Below are 19,601 nucleotides of genomic sequence, written 5' to 3'. Positions count from 1 at the left end.
ACTGTAGGTCATCCATCAAGATATTCATGTTTCCAAACATTTTAAAGTAGCCTGGAGAAATATCAGTGACTATCTTCACTTTTTTCTGCAGCTAATAAACACATGTAATGGGACTATGTAACATCTTTGCACAGACCTGCATCCAAACAGACTGGAACGTCTGACTGGTTTTAGCCTTTAACTGTTATCTGAACTCAGTTATGACATTCTGTACATATTAAAGTAAACCCGAGTACTTGAGGATAAAAGTTATTTCTCGCTGCATGTAAGGAAAGAAGAGGAATTTAGAAATGTAACCAAAGGAGCGTCTGATCAGTTGTTGGGTCCATCTCTCCAACAGAGGCATCGAAGTTCCAACCAAGCAGCTGCAGGAGTCAACAGCTGCTGTCTCACTCGTAACACCCATAATTACTCTGGAGTCATTGTGGCTTTGCACCCCCATTTAATACTGTCAGCCTATTAAGACAAAAGGCCTCTAGGATCACAAAAAGGATCATGTTATACACATGGGAGAAAGACTCAACAGGAGAATATTATCGACTACATCAATCACTCCTCCGTCTCCTCCAATCTGACTGGAGTCTGCAGACTCTAAACCAGGACGACTTCTTTGTGTATTTTTTTGTTTTATGAATACCTTAGGACAATTTCAGTTGGGTCTTATTTTCATAGTTATGGTCACCACTTCTAGCAGATACACTCAAAAAAATTATAATTAATAACATTGTACTTCCTCTATATTGCTCCAATAAGGTCCAACGGCAAGACAAAGAGCAGTCAGAAGATATAAACCAACCAGACCACTAAGAGACCAAGACTAAACCACTTTAGAGACAATTTTACTGTTCATCTTTTACAAATAAGCTTAATTAACCTGGAGATTTGTTTACAACTGTCTGTGCGTCTGACTTCTCAGGTTTATTGCCGCCATCTGACTTGTTGATGTTGCCGTTTTCACAGATCTTTAACACATTGAGTACAATATGTTATAAGTACCGATAACAAGATACTAGATACATAGATAAATAGATACTATATACGTAGTAGAAAAGTAATTCTTAAGCTGTAGTTAATCAGGAAAACCTTTTAAGCACAGCTGCAGAGCTACTGGGCGTTTTGTCTATTCTTCTTGTAATGTTTCTGCTCTGTTTATAGAATTGAATACGTCATTTACAGGCCATATGTTTGCCAGACTTAATGTGGGTCTCCATGCCCCAAAGAACTGCTAGCGCAGAGAATTTAAAAGTCTGGTTTCACAAATTGTTTTTACAGTCCCATGATGCTTCCCTCTTATATTGCCTACTGTAAGCCCAGTGTCATTTACATTTATTTTGTGTGTTGCTGTGTTGTTTAGTTGTTTAGATATTTTAGGCTAGAAGAGAGAGATAAATAGTTTTTAAGTACTTACTCTTTATATTTTACATTACTGACATCTATTATTATTCTTGGTTTTAACTAAGTTATAAAGTTTCAGCCCAGTAAGTATAAATGAAATAACATTTCGGAAAGCACACCTGTGTAATGTTGCATCAAAGCTGTCAATAACACAAAACTTAAATATACTACACTTAAAAAACTCAGAAAAGCATCAAATTCTCACATTTGAAAAGCTGGAACCAGAGTTTTTTTTTTTTCATGGCTCAATTCTGGGAATTGTTGCAGAATTTTTGCCAATCTTCCATTTGTTTAACCAACTAATCATTTCAGCTCTCATCTTTCACTGTACAGAGTTATACACACAAATTACCTCAGCCCAGTATTGCTGTTTGGTGTCAGAGTCCATGTGAGCGAAGCCTCCCAGGACCAGAGCTTTCATCAGAGACCTCTGCACAGAGCTGGACAGCAGGTGGAGTGGTGGGCTGCGGCTGGCAAACTGCTTCGCCAGGTTCCACCAGCTTTCACACTGGACCACAACGTTCGCCCTGAACAGACAGGGATGAGGCAGAGTGTCTGTAAGAGTCTGTGGTGTGGTAGGGTCTAATGTGACCCCCCCAGAAATCTGCAAAAACATCTGCACTTATAGTGCACAATACGATGTTTAACCAGAAGGTCTCAGCCAGCAGATCCAAACTTTTTTGACCACCTTAAACAAAGTGATGCCAACTTTAAAAACAATCCTAATCACAAGCTGCACCTTGCTGTTCTAATGGGAAAACTTTCTCAATCCAAATAAGTCTGTTTCTATGTTTTTAATTTGAATGCAAGAATGTTTGTTTTTTTAACATGTTGTGAGAACCCAATCCGTTATCTAACAGAGAGCATATTCATTTACCAAAACATTATTTCCTAGTTCATGAAAAGCTGATATTTTACTAATAAAACATAAGTGGTAACTGGATCAAACAAAAAACTCAATTTCCCTTTTAAAATTGTTCTATATAATAGCAAAGAAAGCCAAACTATTCAGTATGATTGAGAAACAAGCAGAAAAGCCATTGGTTGCATTATGGGAAGTTATTATGCATTATGACAACATACTACGTAAAAAAAGTAAGGATATCTCAGCTGTGGACCTAATTGTTTGAAGAGCAAAGATGAATCCATTAACTGTCAAATTTTAAATTAATAGTAATTATATAATAATAATTAATAGTTTGAGTAATTCTTTATGACAGTAAATACATCAATCAAAAAAAAAAATAAATAATAATAAAAGAATAAGTTTAATTTTCTGTTAATCAAATTATCGTTGCAGCTCTGCACCACCACTGTCCTCACCTCTCCCTCTTCTCCACCAGGGTCACCAGCAGCTCCACGGTGTCGTTTGCCAGCTCGGCCTCTGAGCTCCACACAGACAGGTTATTGATCACTTTCTCCAGAAGATATCCCACAATCCACTGGGCCCCCTCCGTGTCGGCACCAAACGCTGTGCTCAGGGGGATGCTGATCTGAAAACGAGAGGAGACAGTTGGAGGAGAAACAACTGGTTTATTGTAATGATGGGGAAAAGATATTATCATGACATAGTGCAGTGTAGGCCTGCACAATATGAGGAAACTATCTAAATGTGATTAATTGTGCAGCCCTACTGCAGTGTGCAACATAGTATGGTACTGTTAAAAATGTGACCTTTAAAAGTATGATGTTATGTGGAGGTATGTCAGCTTATACCTGCTCGTAAGCTTCTCGTCCACCAGTAGGTACGTCTTGGCCCAACGTCGGAGGAACCACATGATATCCTTTCCCATCTGTGGGCTCAGCAGCACTGTCAGGCTCGCTCGCGTTGCTCTGGACTCAACCTCTGACGTCCGCAGCACCGCTGACAGCAACCTGTGACAGAAGAATGTAAGAAAATATAGTTGGATTTAAAGTTAAAATGAGGGAAAAGGAAGGAGACTAGATTAAATGGTGAGAAGGCATGAGAACAGGAGGGCAGTAGTTGAGAAGACCAAAAGAAAAAGGATGAGAGACAAGGGCATGACAATAGGGTTTAATCCTGAGAAATCTCCATCCATCCATCCATCTTCATCCGCTTATCCGGTATCGGGTCTTGGGGGGCCACCCAAACTTCCCTTTCCCGAGCCACATCAACCAGCTCCGACGGGGGATCCCGAGGGTTCCCAGGCCAGGTTGGAGATTAATCTCTCCACCTAGTCCTGGGTCTTCCCCGGGCCTCCTCCCAGCTGGACGTGCCTGGAACACCTCCCTAGGGACCCCCCAGGAGGCATCCTTACCAGATGCCCGAACCACCTCAACTGGCTACTTTCGACGCAAGGAGCAGCGGCTCTACTCCGAGCTCCTCTCGGATGACTGAGCTTCTCACCCTATCTCTAAGGGAGACGCCAGCCACCCTCCTGAGGAAACCCATTTTGGCCGCTTGTACCCTGGATCTCGTTCTTTCGGTCATGACCCAGCCTTCATGACCATAGGTGAGGGTAGGAACGAACACTGACCGGTAGATCGAGAGCTTTGCCTTCTGGCCAGCTCCTTTCGTCACGGTGTGCCAACGGTGCGATAAATGGAATAAAATGAAATTTAAAAAAAACGCAAGGAGTGCGCATCTATTGTTTTCATACGGTTACGTTGATTTTACTTTAATGTAGCTACGGTAATAAAGGCTCACTAAATTCATTACGCAGCAGTAGTCTACATCCGTGGAGGTGGAGAGAGCGTTTTCTACTGCGGCCAATTTGTCATAAAAATGAAAACCGCCTGAGCGCAGTCTATCAACGCTCTCTGCTTCTTGAAAGCACACTTCCAGAAGAAGGGCAGGGTGAGAATGCATTGTAAACCAAAAGAAATATGTAGTGTAAGTTGTCACGAGTCCAATGCAACGCTGATATGCAGCAGTGTTTAGGTTTCAATTCAGTTTTACATCTGGCTATGGCCCTGTCTTTTTGCAGTGCAGAGTTGCACATTTCTGTGAGCCGTTTTCTTTCACTTAGTTGAACTTGTATGTGTTTAAAAGAGAAATATGCCCTGCCCTAATAAAGAAATATTTTGTTAACTTCGAGTGATTATTCCCGTTTTGCAGCCGCATACAAATCTCAACAACCACAGAATGGATATTGTTTACTGGAATGGTTTAGAAATCATTCAATGGTTTACTTTAACACCATTTAGTTTTTTATGGGTTGCCTAGATTTTCAGAAGACAAGTCAAAGACAATCCACCTGGCATTTCATAACTGGCGCTGCAGCAGGTGTCACGCACGCAGCTCACTTGATGATGCAGCAGAATTGATCATTGCAAACTGTGTTGATGATGGACATAAACTCTGTTCTTTCGCCCAAATAATAATACGAAAATGTCAGTTTGGGATTTGGGAAACAATATTTTAAGGATATTGATACATTACTTGGGCAAAAAAATATATGTATATTTTTCCCGGGAAATGGGTTGTCGTTTCCCGGGATCTTATTCATCTCATTTTGGGGGATAATATCAAACCCTACATGACAAGATAAAGCGCTCAGTAAAGACAACAATATAAAAGCAGCTGGGGTGAGCAGCTTTTCATTCAAGGAGTGAACAGTATTTGAGGTAATTTTGGCCTCAAAATCAAAATGTACGCAACAGTCTCAACATAAAGGAACACATTGTCTAGTTTCAGCAGCTGTGTGGCCACAAGGCATCTTCACAGATCATCCGAAGCCAGCCCAAAAATGTTGACAAATGTGTAATCCTCTGTACAAACAGTTTTCAAACAAACACCACACTCAGCCACATCTGTTTTGACTTCTTTCGTACCTTTATGTGGCAAAAACAGGCCCAACATGGTTTATATACAAACCGTGTCAGTGCTTGATTAATAATGACAATAAATAATGACTAAAACATGAATATTCTGTTCTGTATTTTTGCATTCATGTACTTTTGTACTGTACGTCTCAAGTATTCATTCAGATAGTCATCCTTTCATGCCTTTTGCGGAGGGGGCTTCTCACACACACACACACACACCACACACACACACACACACACACACACACCAACACACACACACCACTATAGAGGGTAGAGAGACAGAGGGCTTAAAGCAGCTTATGGGTCCGCCCCTTCAGTTGGGGACAGTGCACAGTTTCACATTGTTTGCAGAAAACAAAACCACGTTGACATTTACGGGGCCAGGGTCGGACACCCACAGGAAACCTGATGCTGTTGGCCACTCGTCTCTGCAATCTTCTGTCATTGCCGTCATCCCTCTCTTTCTCACACACACACACACACACACACACACACACACACACACACACACACACACACACACACAAAACACACACACACACACACACACACACACACACACACCACACACACACACACACACACACCACACACACACACACACACACACCTCTGCATAATGAACAATCTAGAAACACAGGGACTCAAAGACCTTCAACAGACAATGTCATTGGCTGCTGTGACTATTGACACACACGCGCGCGCCACACACACACACACACACACACACCACACACACACACACACACACACACACACACACACACACACACGAGTATCCAGTGTGACTGCCAACATCCCTGAACAGCACAACGTTTCTAACACCACAGTCGCATACTGCCAAGCTGCACAATTAATTGTTGTTGAAAAAATAAATCTGCTTTCACCAACAAGAGACGCTCATCATCTCTGAGGTAGTAGCAAATAACATTGCAGTGCTTATAACTAAAACGGTTTGGGAATGGAAATGCACCTCGTCTTCTCCTCGTTTATTAACTTATGATGGTGGGTAGTGGAGTGGCTGCAACTATTGATAATTTTCATTACTGAATAATAACTTTGTCTGTAAAATGTCCAAAATAGGCAAAAATCACCTTGAGGATAACCAAATACTTTTCTGTCAGATTCCCAACTGACTGATCCAAGTGAATTTGACAGTGGTTGTGTTCAGAGGCTGGATCCACATTTCTAGACTAAATATGTTAAAACATGTCAACATCTCATTTTAAATCAACAGAAAATAAACTAACACAATTTAGTTTTTTGACAATAATCGTTATAAATCTTTGTAAATTGAATATCTTTGAGTTTTGGAATTTGAGCGGGTCACCTAGATGTGATGGGCATGTTTTACTATATTCTGACATTTTACTGCGTGTTTTTTTTTTCCTGTGCTTTACAGGCCACACATTTAGATGCTGTTTCAGTTTGAATGTGAAGGAACTAACTCACCTTTAGCTTTATAGGACAATAACTGTGATAACACTTAGAAGTCAAAACCCCCCAGACAGGGAGGAAGTCTATTGTGGGAGAATTTTGTGGAGGTCTCGCTTGCAAAATGAGATGAACTGCCACAACATCCGAGGACTTCTGGACACAAAGAAGTGCAATCTCTTCCGATACGACAATCTGAAAGCAGTTTGTCTGGTCTTTGAGACAGGTTTAGTGTCAATATATCACATACAAAACCTGTGCTGCATACCGGTTTTCACAGATGCTTTGCTAAACATTCCTTATGCTGCACAAATTCAAACCTGAGACCTTCACGGTTCACTCACTCTTGCGTGTTTACGGAAAAAACAGCTACTTTACGTCAAATTCTTTTTTTATCCTACCTACACAGATTCTCTTAGGTAGTTTGAAGATTCCAGCTGTCAATCTTCCAGTTCTCAATACCGGATGCCAATAAGTAACTTCTCAGTAGTCTCAGTCCGTACAAAGCCTTCAGATAGGATAAACACATTGCTTACAAGCTAATGAACCCTTGCTAGCCAGAAAAATCAAACAAAAAAATAAATAATATATATAAAACATAAAACAAATATCGTAAAGAAACACACCAAATATGCCATATTGCACAGTGTAAAATACAACATTTCAAAGCTCCTTCACCAAAATTATTTAAGTCTTTGCTCCTTGGGTCTTTTAAATGGCAAAAAGAAGAAGAAAGCATTAAAAAAGCCTTAACCTCACTTTCTTGAAACTTAAAAAAAAGAAAAAAGAAGGTTTAGAAATGTGGGGTTTCTATAAGACATTAAATAATTGCCAGAATGTGAACTACTTTCTTTCTTTTATATGCAGTTGTCACTACTCTCACTACTCTGTTTTAGACTTCAAGTGTTTGCCAGAAGACAAAACAATAGCTCATCTATTTTACAAAAACACTGGATTCTTAAGTTTTCAGCAGCATCTAACGTCAGTGCTTCACAAAATAATAAATTCAGAACTTTAAATTCTATCAACCTCCAACAGAAGCAGTACCTGATGACAGAGTCTGTGCGGTTGCAGCCCGGTATGGACGAGGCCTTCTCCCCCGGTGACCCGAGGATCTGCAGCGTCGTATTGATGTCCACTTCTGTCGAATGTTTGATGGAGAATTCCATCACCTCTGATGGGATCAACGGGGTTTCACCCTGAGGATCGTCTGCTAATAAATACCCTGGAGGGTGCACAGACAGATGCAGAGAGCATGTTAAGGTTCGTTCACTTTGTGTATTTTCTGTCAAAAGTTTAGAAGAAACCTGAAATCAACAATTTCCTAAAAGAACTAGATCAGCACCGTGGGTAATGATCAGGTAATAATTATCATTTTTTTAAGCATAAATGCTCCAAATGTTATGTTTCCACATTCTCATTGTTAACTATTTGCCTGAACATCTTTGGGTTATGGACTGAACACATATGGACCTAACATATTTCAAAAAATGAGTAAAAAAAGTAAAAATGTTTTTGTGTGGCAGGGCACCTTTAATCCAGACAACCTCAAAATTACTTTTAAAATAACTAAATACATAAATAAATAAATAGTTGTGCTGCTTCTGACCTGAGACCAGTATGAGCCAGTGGATGTCCTCATAGAGATCGTCCAGGACTTTGCGGTCCATTGAGCCGGGGTCAGATGTGGCCATGAGGTGCTGCTGGGTCCTCTGGAGTTGACCGTGAAGCCGCGTCACCCGGTCCTCCAGCAGACTGCAGGACAACGTCACAAGACCAATGTGAACGTGGGAAACAAAAACACAGCTTCCGCTTCCTTTTGAACTTCAATCACAATAAATCTTAAATTATAAATACTTCATATTAATGCAAACTAAAACAAAACGTCAAACAAATGGAGAGAAAATCATGCTTTGCCACAAATGTAAAATCAAGTGAAAAAACTTGGTAAACAATTGTGTACATTTATAATATAGGTGTTAAAAATGTGAACATTATACAAGAATTAAACAAATTCCGCCTTATGGAAGATACTGATGGAGAGGTCACAGCAGGAAAGGATGTGAAGCACTTGGTTAAGGTTTACGTGTTTACCTCATGAGCAGCGGGATACAGTGGTCAGCGGCCACACGTCCCAGCATGCCGATGCTGGACAGCTGGTCGGAAAACAGCTCTCGGTCGTCTTCCTGCAGCTCGTTGATCTCTTCCTCTTCATGTGATGATATGCCATTCACTGACTGGGGGGGGGGGTTCAGGGTTTCATGAATTGCAAAGACAAAGTGTGAAAGAAAAATTAAATTGAACGTTTCAGGACAAGGATAATGTTCATATTAATGTGGAAATCTGAATCTTGAAATGTTCAACACTAAAACAAAAAATAAAGAGATATATATATGCAGACCTAGTATTAAAATGCTAAAATGAATGAAGCAGAGTTCTTCACTTTTCCAGATCTTTAGAGTTTGCTTTCAACTTTGTGGAACTGACTTGCCTTCTTTCAGTAAAATACACTGTTTATCCTAATAAGAGTCTCACCAGGTTCCGGGTGCCGTCAGGAGCAGCCAAGTGACACTGGATGTACGAGTTGAAGACCTGGACTGCTGGTTGGACGAAGCAGCCGCGAGGAAAATGCTCCTCGTCCTGGACGAGCGTCAACCACGACTCCAGCAGCTTGTCGTAGGCCTCCATGTAAACCATGTCGTCCTTATCCAGCTGAGTGAGGAGAGAAACAGCAGAAGGATGTCGGCCAAACGACGTCAAAGATTTTCAATAATAAGTCCTGCTTAATTTTTAAGCGTACTTGGTGGTAATCTATTCTTCACAGTAAATAAAACAAAGAAAACTACTCTTTGGTTTAACTGGTCACAACCTGTAAACTATTACATTGCTTCCATTTTAGAGGTCAAAAAGTTTAGGATCTACTGGTTTTAATTGAAATCTAATTTAATTCGTTATCAGGCAAACATGGTTAGTTGCTACAATGTTGACAAATAAATTTTTGAGACTCAACATATAGGGGTATTTCAAGAAAAATATCACGTTTAACAAAAACTTCAAATCAAACACCTTTGGTTTTGTTCTCTAAGATTAACCTTAATGTAACACACAAGGTGACTGAATTTCAATGAAGTTAATCAGATTTTGGAGAGGAAGAAGATGAAGGTGTTATTACTCACCACTTCCTCCAGGGCGGCGCTGCGACCGAACGAGCAGGTGAGCAGAGTGAGGCAGTTGATGAAGGAGGTGAAGAGGTCGCTGGGCAGCGCCGTTAAAGTACTTCGAGGGAACATGGTGATCAGATTGGAGATAATATTGGAGATGCCCACCGCCTCAGAGTCCTCGATTTCAATCCTGAGAATACAGATAATGAAATGGGATTTAATTGTGTGGTACTTTAAAAAAAAAAAAAAGGAAAAAGAATTCATGAAATGATCAATACCGTTGGAAAAATCAGGGTGAGAAATTAAATTAAACTCCGAAAACCATGTGCTATACTTTGTTAATAAAAAAGTGACGATGGCTTGTATTTAAGTAAATTTCCTTCTCTTAAAAGAAAAGGTTAAACTCCTTCTTTTCCACTTTTGATTCAAACCTGTGCTTTCAAGGAAAAACAGTTTCCACTCTCCAGGGTGAGGCTGAGGCTAAACTGGGGTCACGTACCAGTTTACACACTAGTGACTGAGGTTTGGAAACAGGCATGAAAATTGATCCTTAACCAAAACTCATGGGCTACTTGACCTCTGAGCAGTTTTCCACAGCTGCATCTGAGGTTATTTTTATGGTATTTCTGTCTCATAGTACAGTACACAGAGTACATGATGATTGAAAGAATGACTGTAATTACCCTTCTCGTTTGAAGGACACTTTTATCATAAAGTTGAACCGTAAAGCATAAAATGACACGTGTGGACATGGTAAAATCATATCTGGCTCACATGTTGAAGTTTAAAACCAGATATAAGAGTGGCTTGTAATCTGAATTCTACACCATATGGAGAAATCTCCCCACAGACAATGTATAATCAATGTGAAAATTACTAATACTGTATCTGCTAATACTGTATCTGAAGTCTCTTTTATATAGGGCCTTAGTGGTCCCCTAATACGTATCTGAAGTCTCTTTATATAGACCTTAGTGATCCCTAATACTGTATCGAAATCTCTTTATATAGGCCTTTGTTGTCCCTAATACTGTATCTGAAGTCTCTTATATAGACCTTAGTGGTCCCCTAAACTGTATCTGAAGTCTCTTTTTTATAGCCTTAGTGGTCCCCCCAATACTGTATCTGAAGTATTTTATATAGACCTTAGTGATCCCTAATACTGTATCTGAATCTCTTTTATATAGTAGTGGTCCCCTAATACTGTATCTGAAGTCTCTTTTATTAGGCCTTATGGTCCTCTAATACTGTACTGAAGCTCTTTATATAGGCCTTTGGGTCCCCTAATACTGTATCTGAAATCTCTTTATATAGACCTAGTGGTCCCCTAATATGTATCTGAAAATCTCTTTATATAGACCTTAGTTTGGTCCCTAATACTGTATCTGAAGTCTCTTTATATAGACCTTAGTGGTCCCTAATACTGTATCTGAAGTCTCTTTTATATAGGCCTTAGTGGTCCCCTAATACTGTATCTGAAGTCTCTTTATATAGACCTTAGTGGTCCCCTAATACTGTTCTGAAGTCTCTTTATATAGGCCTTAGTGGTCCCCTATATGTATCTGAAGTCTCTTTATATAGACCTTGTGATCCCTAATACTGTATCTGAAGTCTCTTTTATATAGGCCTTAGTGGTCCTAATACTGTATCTGAAGTCTCTTTATATAGACCTTAGGGGTCCCCTAATACTGTATCTGAAGTCCTTTTATATAGGCCTTAGTGGTCCCTAATACTGTATCTAAGTCTCTTTATATAGACCTTAGTGATCCCTAATACTGATCTGAAGTCTCTTTTATATAGGCCTAGTGGTCCTCTAATACTGTATCTGAAGTCTCTTTTATATAGGCCTTAGTGGTCCCTAATACTGTATCTGAAGTCTCTTTATATAGACCTTAGTGGTCCCCTAATACTGTATCTGAAGTCTCTTTCCCGATAAATGTGAACATTGGCACAATGACAGTGCTAAAATACTGATGTTAAGCAGGTAATGTAAACTATTCGTATTAAGGGTGCTAGCAATGCTAACATATATTGCTAAACACAATGCACAGCTGAGGCTGAAAAAAATAAATTGACATTTTTAGCTGCTTGTGGAGCTAGAGTAAGTCAGGGAAATGCTAAAGCAAGTTAACCTTCATTGTCTGGAGCCCATAAATGTCTGTACAAAATTTGGGAATGTGAATCCAAACGGGAAAATGAAAGTGGGAATCCATCTAATAGCTGTTGAGATAATTCAGTCCGACTAACAACCGACCAGCATTTTCATCAATGAAGCCTTGTAGCTATCATGGCTAAAAAAAGTTTCAAATGGCACACTCATCGTGACAAGTCATTAAAAAGACTCAAAATCAGTGCTGCCTGATTATCCATCTTAAAATCCCAACTGCATTCAATTCTCTATGAAATCTTAGGCTGAACAATTCTTCTGTTTTTGAAACAAACTAAGAGCTCTGAATTTTTCCAAAAAAATAAATAAAATAAGAAAACAAACGTGTCAAAATTGAATGTGTGAGAAAGACATACAGTAGGAGGAACAAAATGAAGGAAAAATGCCCAAAGGAACAATCAAATGTAGAAAATCTTGGGATCTTTCCAAAAACACATTTCTATTTGAAAACATACTATACTACTATAATGGGGATCTATAGTTGCGGTACTGCAGGGTAACACCACAAATGTTTACAATAAAACATCACCACAAACACATCATCGTATAATTAAGCTATCAAGGCAGAAAAAAAAATTACAGAAAAGTGCTACATAACCACATGGATATCGACAAAGTGCAGAGGCACTCCTCAAAACTGCAGGCGAGGAATTTAAACGTGACGGAAAGAAACTGTATTTGGGATTTTATACTCCAGTCTGTCAGTGATGTTGATGTTTTCAAATGCATGCCTTCATATTGTAAAAAAAAGATGGCATGAATTTGATTGCGGATTTGTTTTTTCTCCGGGTTTTTTCTACATTTCTGCACCGTCAATAAGGGAAAATCTTTTTTTAAAACCCCTCGACAAAAACCAACACCACCCCTAGGGTTTTCTGTACATTTTTGCTTTTACTATTTTTGTGTTGCCTTTGCTGCACCAAAAGAAATCTCTTAATCCTGAGTTTGTGTTTGAGCTGACACACCTCTCCAAAGTCAGTCAGAGAGAAACACTGTGTGAGAGGCCCTGCTAACCCCTATCAGATGGAGTTAAATTGCGAGCAGAACTGTTCAATCATTGCAGATCGGCCATCCCTCTTCGCATGGTTTTCCGATGAGGCAATTGGAAAAAAGCTCCAAGAATAGGTGATTACAGACGGAGCAAGAGAGGAAGGGAAGAGAGAGGGAGTGAGAGCCTGTGAGAGAAAAAAAGAGAGGGAGAGAAAAACTCCTACTCACTGAATCACGTGGTCCAACAACAAGCATGTGTGCACATTCATGAGTGTCTCAGTTATTTTTACATGTCAGTGTGGCCCCCTCAATTCAAATCAGAAATACTTTGACGAAAGATACACACACAAATGAGCGTAAAATGCTTCTGTACTTATTGGTTCAGGATAATCATCTCTCTAACACACACACACACACAACACACACACACACACACACACACACACACACACACACACACACACACACACACACACACACACACACCACACACACACACACACACACACACACACACACACACACACACACACACACACACACACACCACACACACACACACCGATCATCAGAAACTCTGCTAACCTGCAGCAAATGTATTAACAGTAAGAATGTGCAGCCATAACATGATAAAAAAAACATGTACAAGTACATCTGGGTATATTGAACCTCACTTTTTTGGTACAAATGTGTCTGTAGCACCACATACATGTCTGGTCAGATTTGTACTCTAGTTTATTTATTCTTAGAACAGACAGTTACAGATTTAATTGAAGATTTTGCAATTTTTTGACAAATTTATTCAGGCAAACTCTAGCGTTGTTTAACTGTAGAAAAATCATGCTCATATTTCTTTATTTATTTTAACTGTGAGCTATCAAAAAGGAATTGCTTTAGTAATTGCCTAAACTCAGGTATGTATCCACAGTAGTGTCAAAAATAAGTAAAGACTAAATTAATATATTGCAAGCACAGAAAGCCAGTTTAGAGAGACGTTTTGAGGAGGACAGTGTGGTTGCCGAGTAGTTAAAACTTTGGGTTGTTCCATTTTTTTTTTTGGAGGGCCATGTTGTCAAAATAGGTCAAATCCATTAAATTGTAGTTTGAGAGCAACTGTGAGCTGAGGTTGGGGATAATAAAATGGGGCTAATTTGTTCTTTTATTGTTAAGAGTCTAGCAGCTGCAGCCATTTTTTAATAGGTGCAGAATATAATTAAAACAGTCAAGGCAGATGCAACTAAACGCCTAAATAACTTCTTTGAAGGTCAGTGGGGATGAGTCCATAATTTTTAAAAGACAGCTTACTTTTCATTTGCATGTTCCGAATTTCTCATTAACTGCCACTTTCACACTGAGGAGGGTCTTATCCTCATTGAGCTGGAAAAACCGACAGGATTTCCAATATTTAATATCCCCCAAAGTAATTTGTCACGGCAATCAGGCTGCAAGCATCTTAAGGATTGACAGGGAGGTAAAGACGAGTATCATCGGCGTAAAAATGGAAGCATCCTGTATATTGTAAAGACACCAAAGACACTGTATCTACAAAAGTTTGTGAAGATATTGGCTGAGCTTTACGGACAAAGTACCTTTATTTTCCATGCTCAGAAAACACATGTTCAGGTCTGCTTAGTAAAGGGAATTTCAGCTAAATAAACTGAGCTAAGCACTGCAGTACACACAACTTATTCTAGTCCAAACCAATTGCCACGTTGATGCATCTGCTGCTTTATGAGTAATGAAAACGCAGTGATGCTGAAACATGGGAAATTTCCTCAACAGGCCAAAATTCGAGGAAAAGGTTCACAATATCGCCAGTCAAAAATACATTTATATTACAGCTTTTAAACATTCAACTTAGACTGACCACAGAGGATAACGAAAGCTCTGAATTCAGACTTGAATCAGCCACAATTTCAACCTCAAAATCAGGTCATAATCATTTATCTTTTTTTTTTCTTTTTTTTTTTTATATATATATATTTGGAAAAAATGTGTTGCCTATTTTGTCATTGACAAAATAAAGGTGACAAAATAATTGGAATTGGAATATAATAATGTTTAAAGGAGTTCTCAAATTTTGTATTTAACTTTCAATCATCACTTTCAAAAGGCAAATTTTAATCAATTTTTACATAAATTTGGTATAGAGGAAATCGGGAAACATAAGAACCTGAATTGGTGCATGCAACAATGAGCAGCTGCAACTGTGTGTACAAGCTTCCACTGAGGTAAAACTTGCAGTTTTAGAGTGCCGTTGTGCCTCTTTACTGACACACAATGCAATTAATATGTCTGTACGAAATGAACAGGCCCTTACGTAACATCAAGATGCGTTCTCAGCGCCGACATGGTTTTAATTCACGTACCCTGTCTTCTTCTTGCTGGTGGGTAGCTTGCTTGCCTGGTTAGCTGCTAGAGCTAGCTGTTAGCAGCTATTAATAAGTCAAGACAGGGTAAGTGAATCAAAACAATGTCTGAGCTGAAAATGCATCTTGATGTTACGTAAGGGCCCTGCATTGTGTGTCTGTTAAGACGCACAAAGGCACTCTAAAACTCGCCCTGTTCACTGCCGTTTTAGCTCAGTGGAAGCTTGTCCACGTAGCTGCAGCTACTCCGTGTTGCCTGCACCGATTTAGGTCTGGGTTTTTTAATCGAAAGTACTCGCATATTTATATCGATCATGATTAACATAAAAATTGGGCGGAATTCTTCTTTAAACTGTTGCTTAGAAAGTCACCCTAGTGGTCAGTGTTTAACTGCCAAAACCATCAAAGTTTAATCACCAAACTAAAAAAAACGTATTTAAGTAAGAAGCCAAATAATAGGGCTGCACGATAATGGCCAAAATGATAATCATGATTATTTTGATCAATATTGAGATCAAGATTATAATTATTATTAAGTATCACGATTATTTGGTAATTGTCGCATAGGATATTTAGAGCGGTGACACATTTAGCAACAACACTTGTGCACACTTGACACAAGATTATGATTATTAATTCAGTTCAGAGAAGGCTTTTATTTGTTAACATGTGCATGCTTAGGATAAGCAAATGAAACAAAAACGATAATATCTTCCATTATGGAACATGCTGTATTAACAACTATACAATTCCTGCACATGCCTGTTCATAGTATGTATCTGAAAGAAGAAACAGGGCCACATTCCCTAAATACAGTGTGCAATAGGAAATCTTTATGTATAATTATCATTAATTATCACGATTATTTGGTAATTGTCATAGGCTATTTATAATTGATTTCATATCCACATTGTGCTACATTCTTCTTATGTTGAAGTTGTATGTTGTACATGCATACAGCTGCAACACATGCAAATGAAGATGATCTAAAATAAATAGCCTAGGATATTCTTAAAAAGAAAAGTATCTCTGAGAAAGCTCCTTCACTTGTTTTCAACAATAACTGATTAAAAGAGCAAGAGAGAGGGAGAGTGCGATGGACGTATGCTACTCACAGAGAGACGGCTGACTCATTATGAATGGGTCCAGCACGGGTCGAATGGCGGGTCAGCAGCGTTACACATGTGTGTATGAAATATTTGTATTGTCACTGCACTGCATTTTTATGAGCTATGATATTCTGGCCATGGGTCACATCTCTTGTCCAGGTCCAGCAGGTTCTGTCTCACACGCTATACTCTACGGTCTGAAGTTAGTTGCATTCAATAACTTCTTCTGTGTTTTTTGTAGTGGCCGCCACGATAGAGTTACTAGCGTAAACACTGGTACAAATACAGGTTGGCCTCTCATGCTTAACAATATACAGCTGTGTTAATAAGAATTCAAACTGTGAACAAACGTCAGAAGTGTGGACCGGGTTCCACTCAGTCTCTCCATGTTGCTAGGAGCCGTGTGTGTGAGTGAATGGGGGCGGGGCTACGCGGAGAGTACGAGGAGAGATCCAAACACAGGCACGGCGTTACAGAAGTAATGGGTAATGTAATGCAAAGAAATCAATATAAACAAACTAGCTTTGTTTGTGGAGAGGCAGCGGATGCGAGGACATTAGCTGCACCTAATAGGAAACATGTTAGTTGCAATCTGGATCCGTATGAGCCAACAGACACTAACCAGCACCGGCCACTGCGGTTGATGGGACAAAATGTTGCGTTTACTGGTAAACTGGTAAATCTTGTGACCGACGTATAACCGACTGCTATCTGTTGTGGCATTTTCCTCCCGTTACTCTGTCCTCTGTGACTGTCTACATCTAGAAACTAAGCTGCGCGGTGCAGGGAACAACTCTGATTGGCTCATGATCAGACAGTGGTTTACGGAGCGGCAGATTGGCTTTGCAAAAAAAAACAAAAAACGGAGCGTTCTATGAACGCAATGATGCATTTAAAATATCGCTCGATCACGCAAATTTGATCGTGGGAAGCCAAAATAGTGATTGTGATTAAAATTCAATTAATTTTATAAATGATCATTTGCACTTTGCCAAAAACGTCTAATAACTACAGATAGACCAAAAGCAATGTTTAACCTATGTCTTACAATAACCAGAGTCCCACGTGATGTCTCATCTCTTTACCATATGTCAGTATATTGCCGAGCTCAACTTAAAAGGACAATGCTGACACTCAAGTGGGAGAACATTTAAAACTATATTCTAAACACCTGTACATTTAGGTGAATAACTAGACGAAGTGTACAGTCAGGGTACCAGCTCTGTGATGCTGTACTTAAGCTAAATGATAATGTCAGCATGCTAACAAGCTGACAATGACAATGCTAACGTGCAGCACTAAACACAAACGGACAATTTATGGCGCTTGATGAAAAGTCAAGAGTTGGAGGAAGTTATCGCAATCCCTCCCGACGGGTAATATCTGTACCAAGTTAGATGGCAATCCATCCAATAGTTGTTGAGACAATTCTCTCAAAGTTGCAAGTGTCAACCTCATCGTGACACTACAGTAAAAGTCAGCAGATAACCAAAGATGTTATGATTACAAAATCAAATGGCAATCTATTCAATAGCTGTTGAGAGGTTTCAGTCTTGACTAAAGCGGTCAAGCCAACTGACAGACCACAGACATGAAAACATTGCCATCAATAGAGTCATACCACTAGCATGGCTAAAAAGATCCAAGTACAAACAGGCTGACTGTATGACTTACACTGCTTTAGTTACTACAACAAGCCTCTACAAAGCCCTGAGCGCAGAACTGAGAGGAGTTCTGAGCCATCGACAAACTAGGTTTCCAGCACACTGACGCACTGACCCGTTGATCATGCTGAGCAGGCCCTCCACCAGGTGAGCCAGGTATGAGACCTGGGCGCTCTCGTCGGGGAAGATGGGCCCGTGCATGGAGGCCAGCTGGGCCAGGCACTGCAGGGAGTCCTGGGCCATGTCTGAGTCCTCCCGAATCTTCCTATGTACCTGCAAGATAACAGAAGAAATGCATGTCTCAGTCTCCGTTTTCAAGGTGTAACGGTGGAATCTTTGAGTAAAGGGTACAACTTCTCAATGAACCAGCAGGTACTTGTGGATACTGTTGGAAATAAGTGCACTGGGAAAAGGACAGAAGGACAAAAAAATGTTGAAAAATGCTTTGTATACTATAATTTCTAAGAATTTACTGAAAACGCAGAGATCATTTCAGTCTTGTCTTCTTGCCAACATGCAATATGAGAAGAGGCAATGAGGAGAATTCCCATCTTTCCCCTTTTGATGAATAAGAAAACTACACTGCGCAAGTAGTGTGGCCTGATACGAATGACCACCTGCATGGGAGGTCGGAGGTCAGGAGCGCCTACAGAGCAGTGACACATTTAGCAACAACACTTGTGCACACTTGACACAAGATTATGATTCAGTTCACAGAAGTCATTTATTTGTTAACATGTGCATACTTAGGATAAGCAAATGAAACAAATGAGAATATCTTCCATTATGGAACATGCTGTATTAACAACTATACAATTCCTGCACATGCCTGTTCATTGTATGTATCTGAAAGAAGAAACAGGGCCACATCCCCTAAATACAGTGTGCAATAGGAAATTTTTTATGTAAGTGTTGATTTTTCTGATGCTCTGGTGATACTTTGATGTGTTTTGTCAATGAAACGTATCCAAAATAAACTGCACACAGAATACCATTTTGAAATAGAAAATTCGTCGACCAAGAACAAAAAGAGAACCTTCCTCATCCTCCTGTCACCACTTTCAAAACCAGATCAGCTGATTCCAGTAGCAGGATTAATACTCACTGGCGTCTCCCGCCACCCAGCAAGCTGAGGTGAAGCGAAATGGCGAATTGATTTTTCAACACGTCTGTCTCTTCAGACACTGTGGACCCCCCCCCCGGTCTCAAACAAACAATCACTAACCTCGTCTGAGCCCAAAGACAGCCTCAATCAAACCCAGAGTGGAATATATCTGGTCCCGATGAAAAATAAAATCTGAATTCAGTCTCATCTCAGCTCTGAGCTTCTGTTCGGTTTTGGGGATTTTGTCCAATGCGGAGATGTCACACATCAACAAGGGAAGAGGTCTTGTTGGTTTCAACTGTGCACACAAACAGACGCACACATTATAGCATGGCAGCAGCAGTAATAGCACTGCGAGTCATCACAGCTGCTCAGCAACACGGGTTCCCACTGACATACTACACTCAACTGCCTT

The 19,601-nt window shown here is 39.8% G+C and overlaps 1 protein-coding gene across 1 annotated transcript in view; it reads right to left on the bottom strand.

Moving 5' to 3' along the window:
• xpo4 (exportin 4) overlaps positions 1 to 19,601 on the bottom strand; it is a 60,762-nt gene that overhangs the window by 8,596 nt on the left and 32,565 nt on the right. Inside the window, exons 8-16 of the mRNA XM_032529983.1 lie at positions 18,197 to 18,354; positions 9,798 to 9,972; positions 9,157 to 9,333; positions 8,716 to 8,858; positions 8,231 to 8,376; positions 7,669 to 7,846; positions 3,106 to 3,270; positions 2,719 to 2,883; positions 1,748 to 1,922 (exon numbers count right to left, since the gene is read on the bottom strand). Of these exons, the coding sequence (XP_032385874.1) occupies positions 1,748 to 1,922; positions 2,719 to 2,883; positions 3,106 to 3,270; positions 7,669 to 7,846; positions 8,231 to 8,376; positions 8,716 to 8,858; positions 9,157 to 9,333; positions 9,798 to 9,972; positions 18,197 to 18,354 (1,482 nt within the window). The remainder of the gene's footprint in view (positions 1 to 1,747; positions 1,923 to 2,718; positions 2,884 to 3,105; positions 3,271 to 7,668; positions 7,847 to 8,230; positions 8,377 to 8,715; positions 8,859 to 9,156; positions 9,334 to 9,797; positions 9,973 to 18,196; positions 18,355 to 19,601) is intronic.

The sequence above is a fragment of the Etheostoma spectabile genome, chromosome 11 (assembly GCF_008692095.1).
Source record: "Etheostoma spectabile isolate EspeVRDwgs_2016 chromosome 11, UIUC_Espe_1.0, whole genome shotgun sequence".
Taxonomy (NCBI): domain Eukaryota; kingdom Metazoa; phylum Chordata; class Actinopteri; order Perciformes; family Percidae; genus Etheostoma; species Etheostoma spectabile.
The sequence above is the reverse complement of the archived record's forward strand: the minus strand, read 5'-3'. Positions and strand labels throughout refer to the sequence as shown.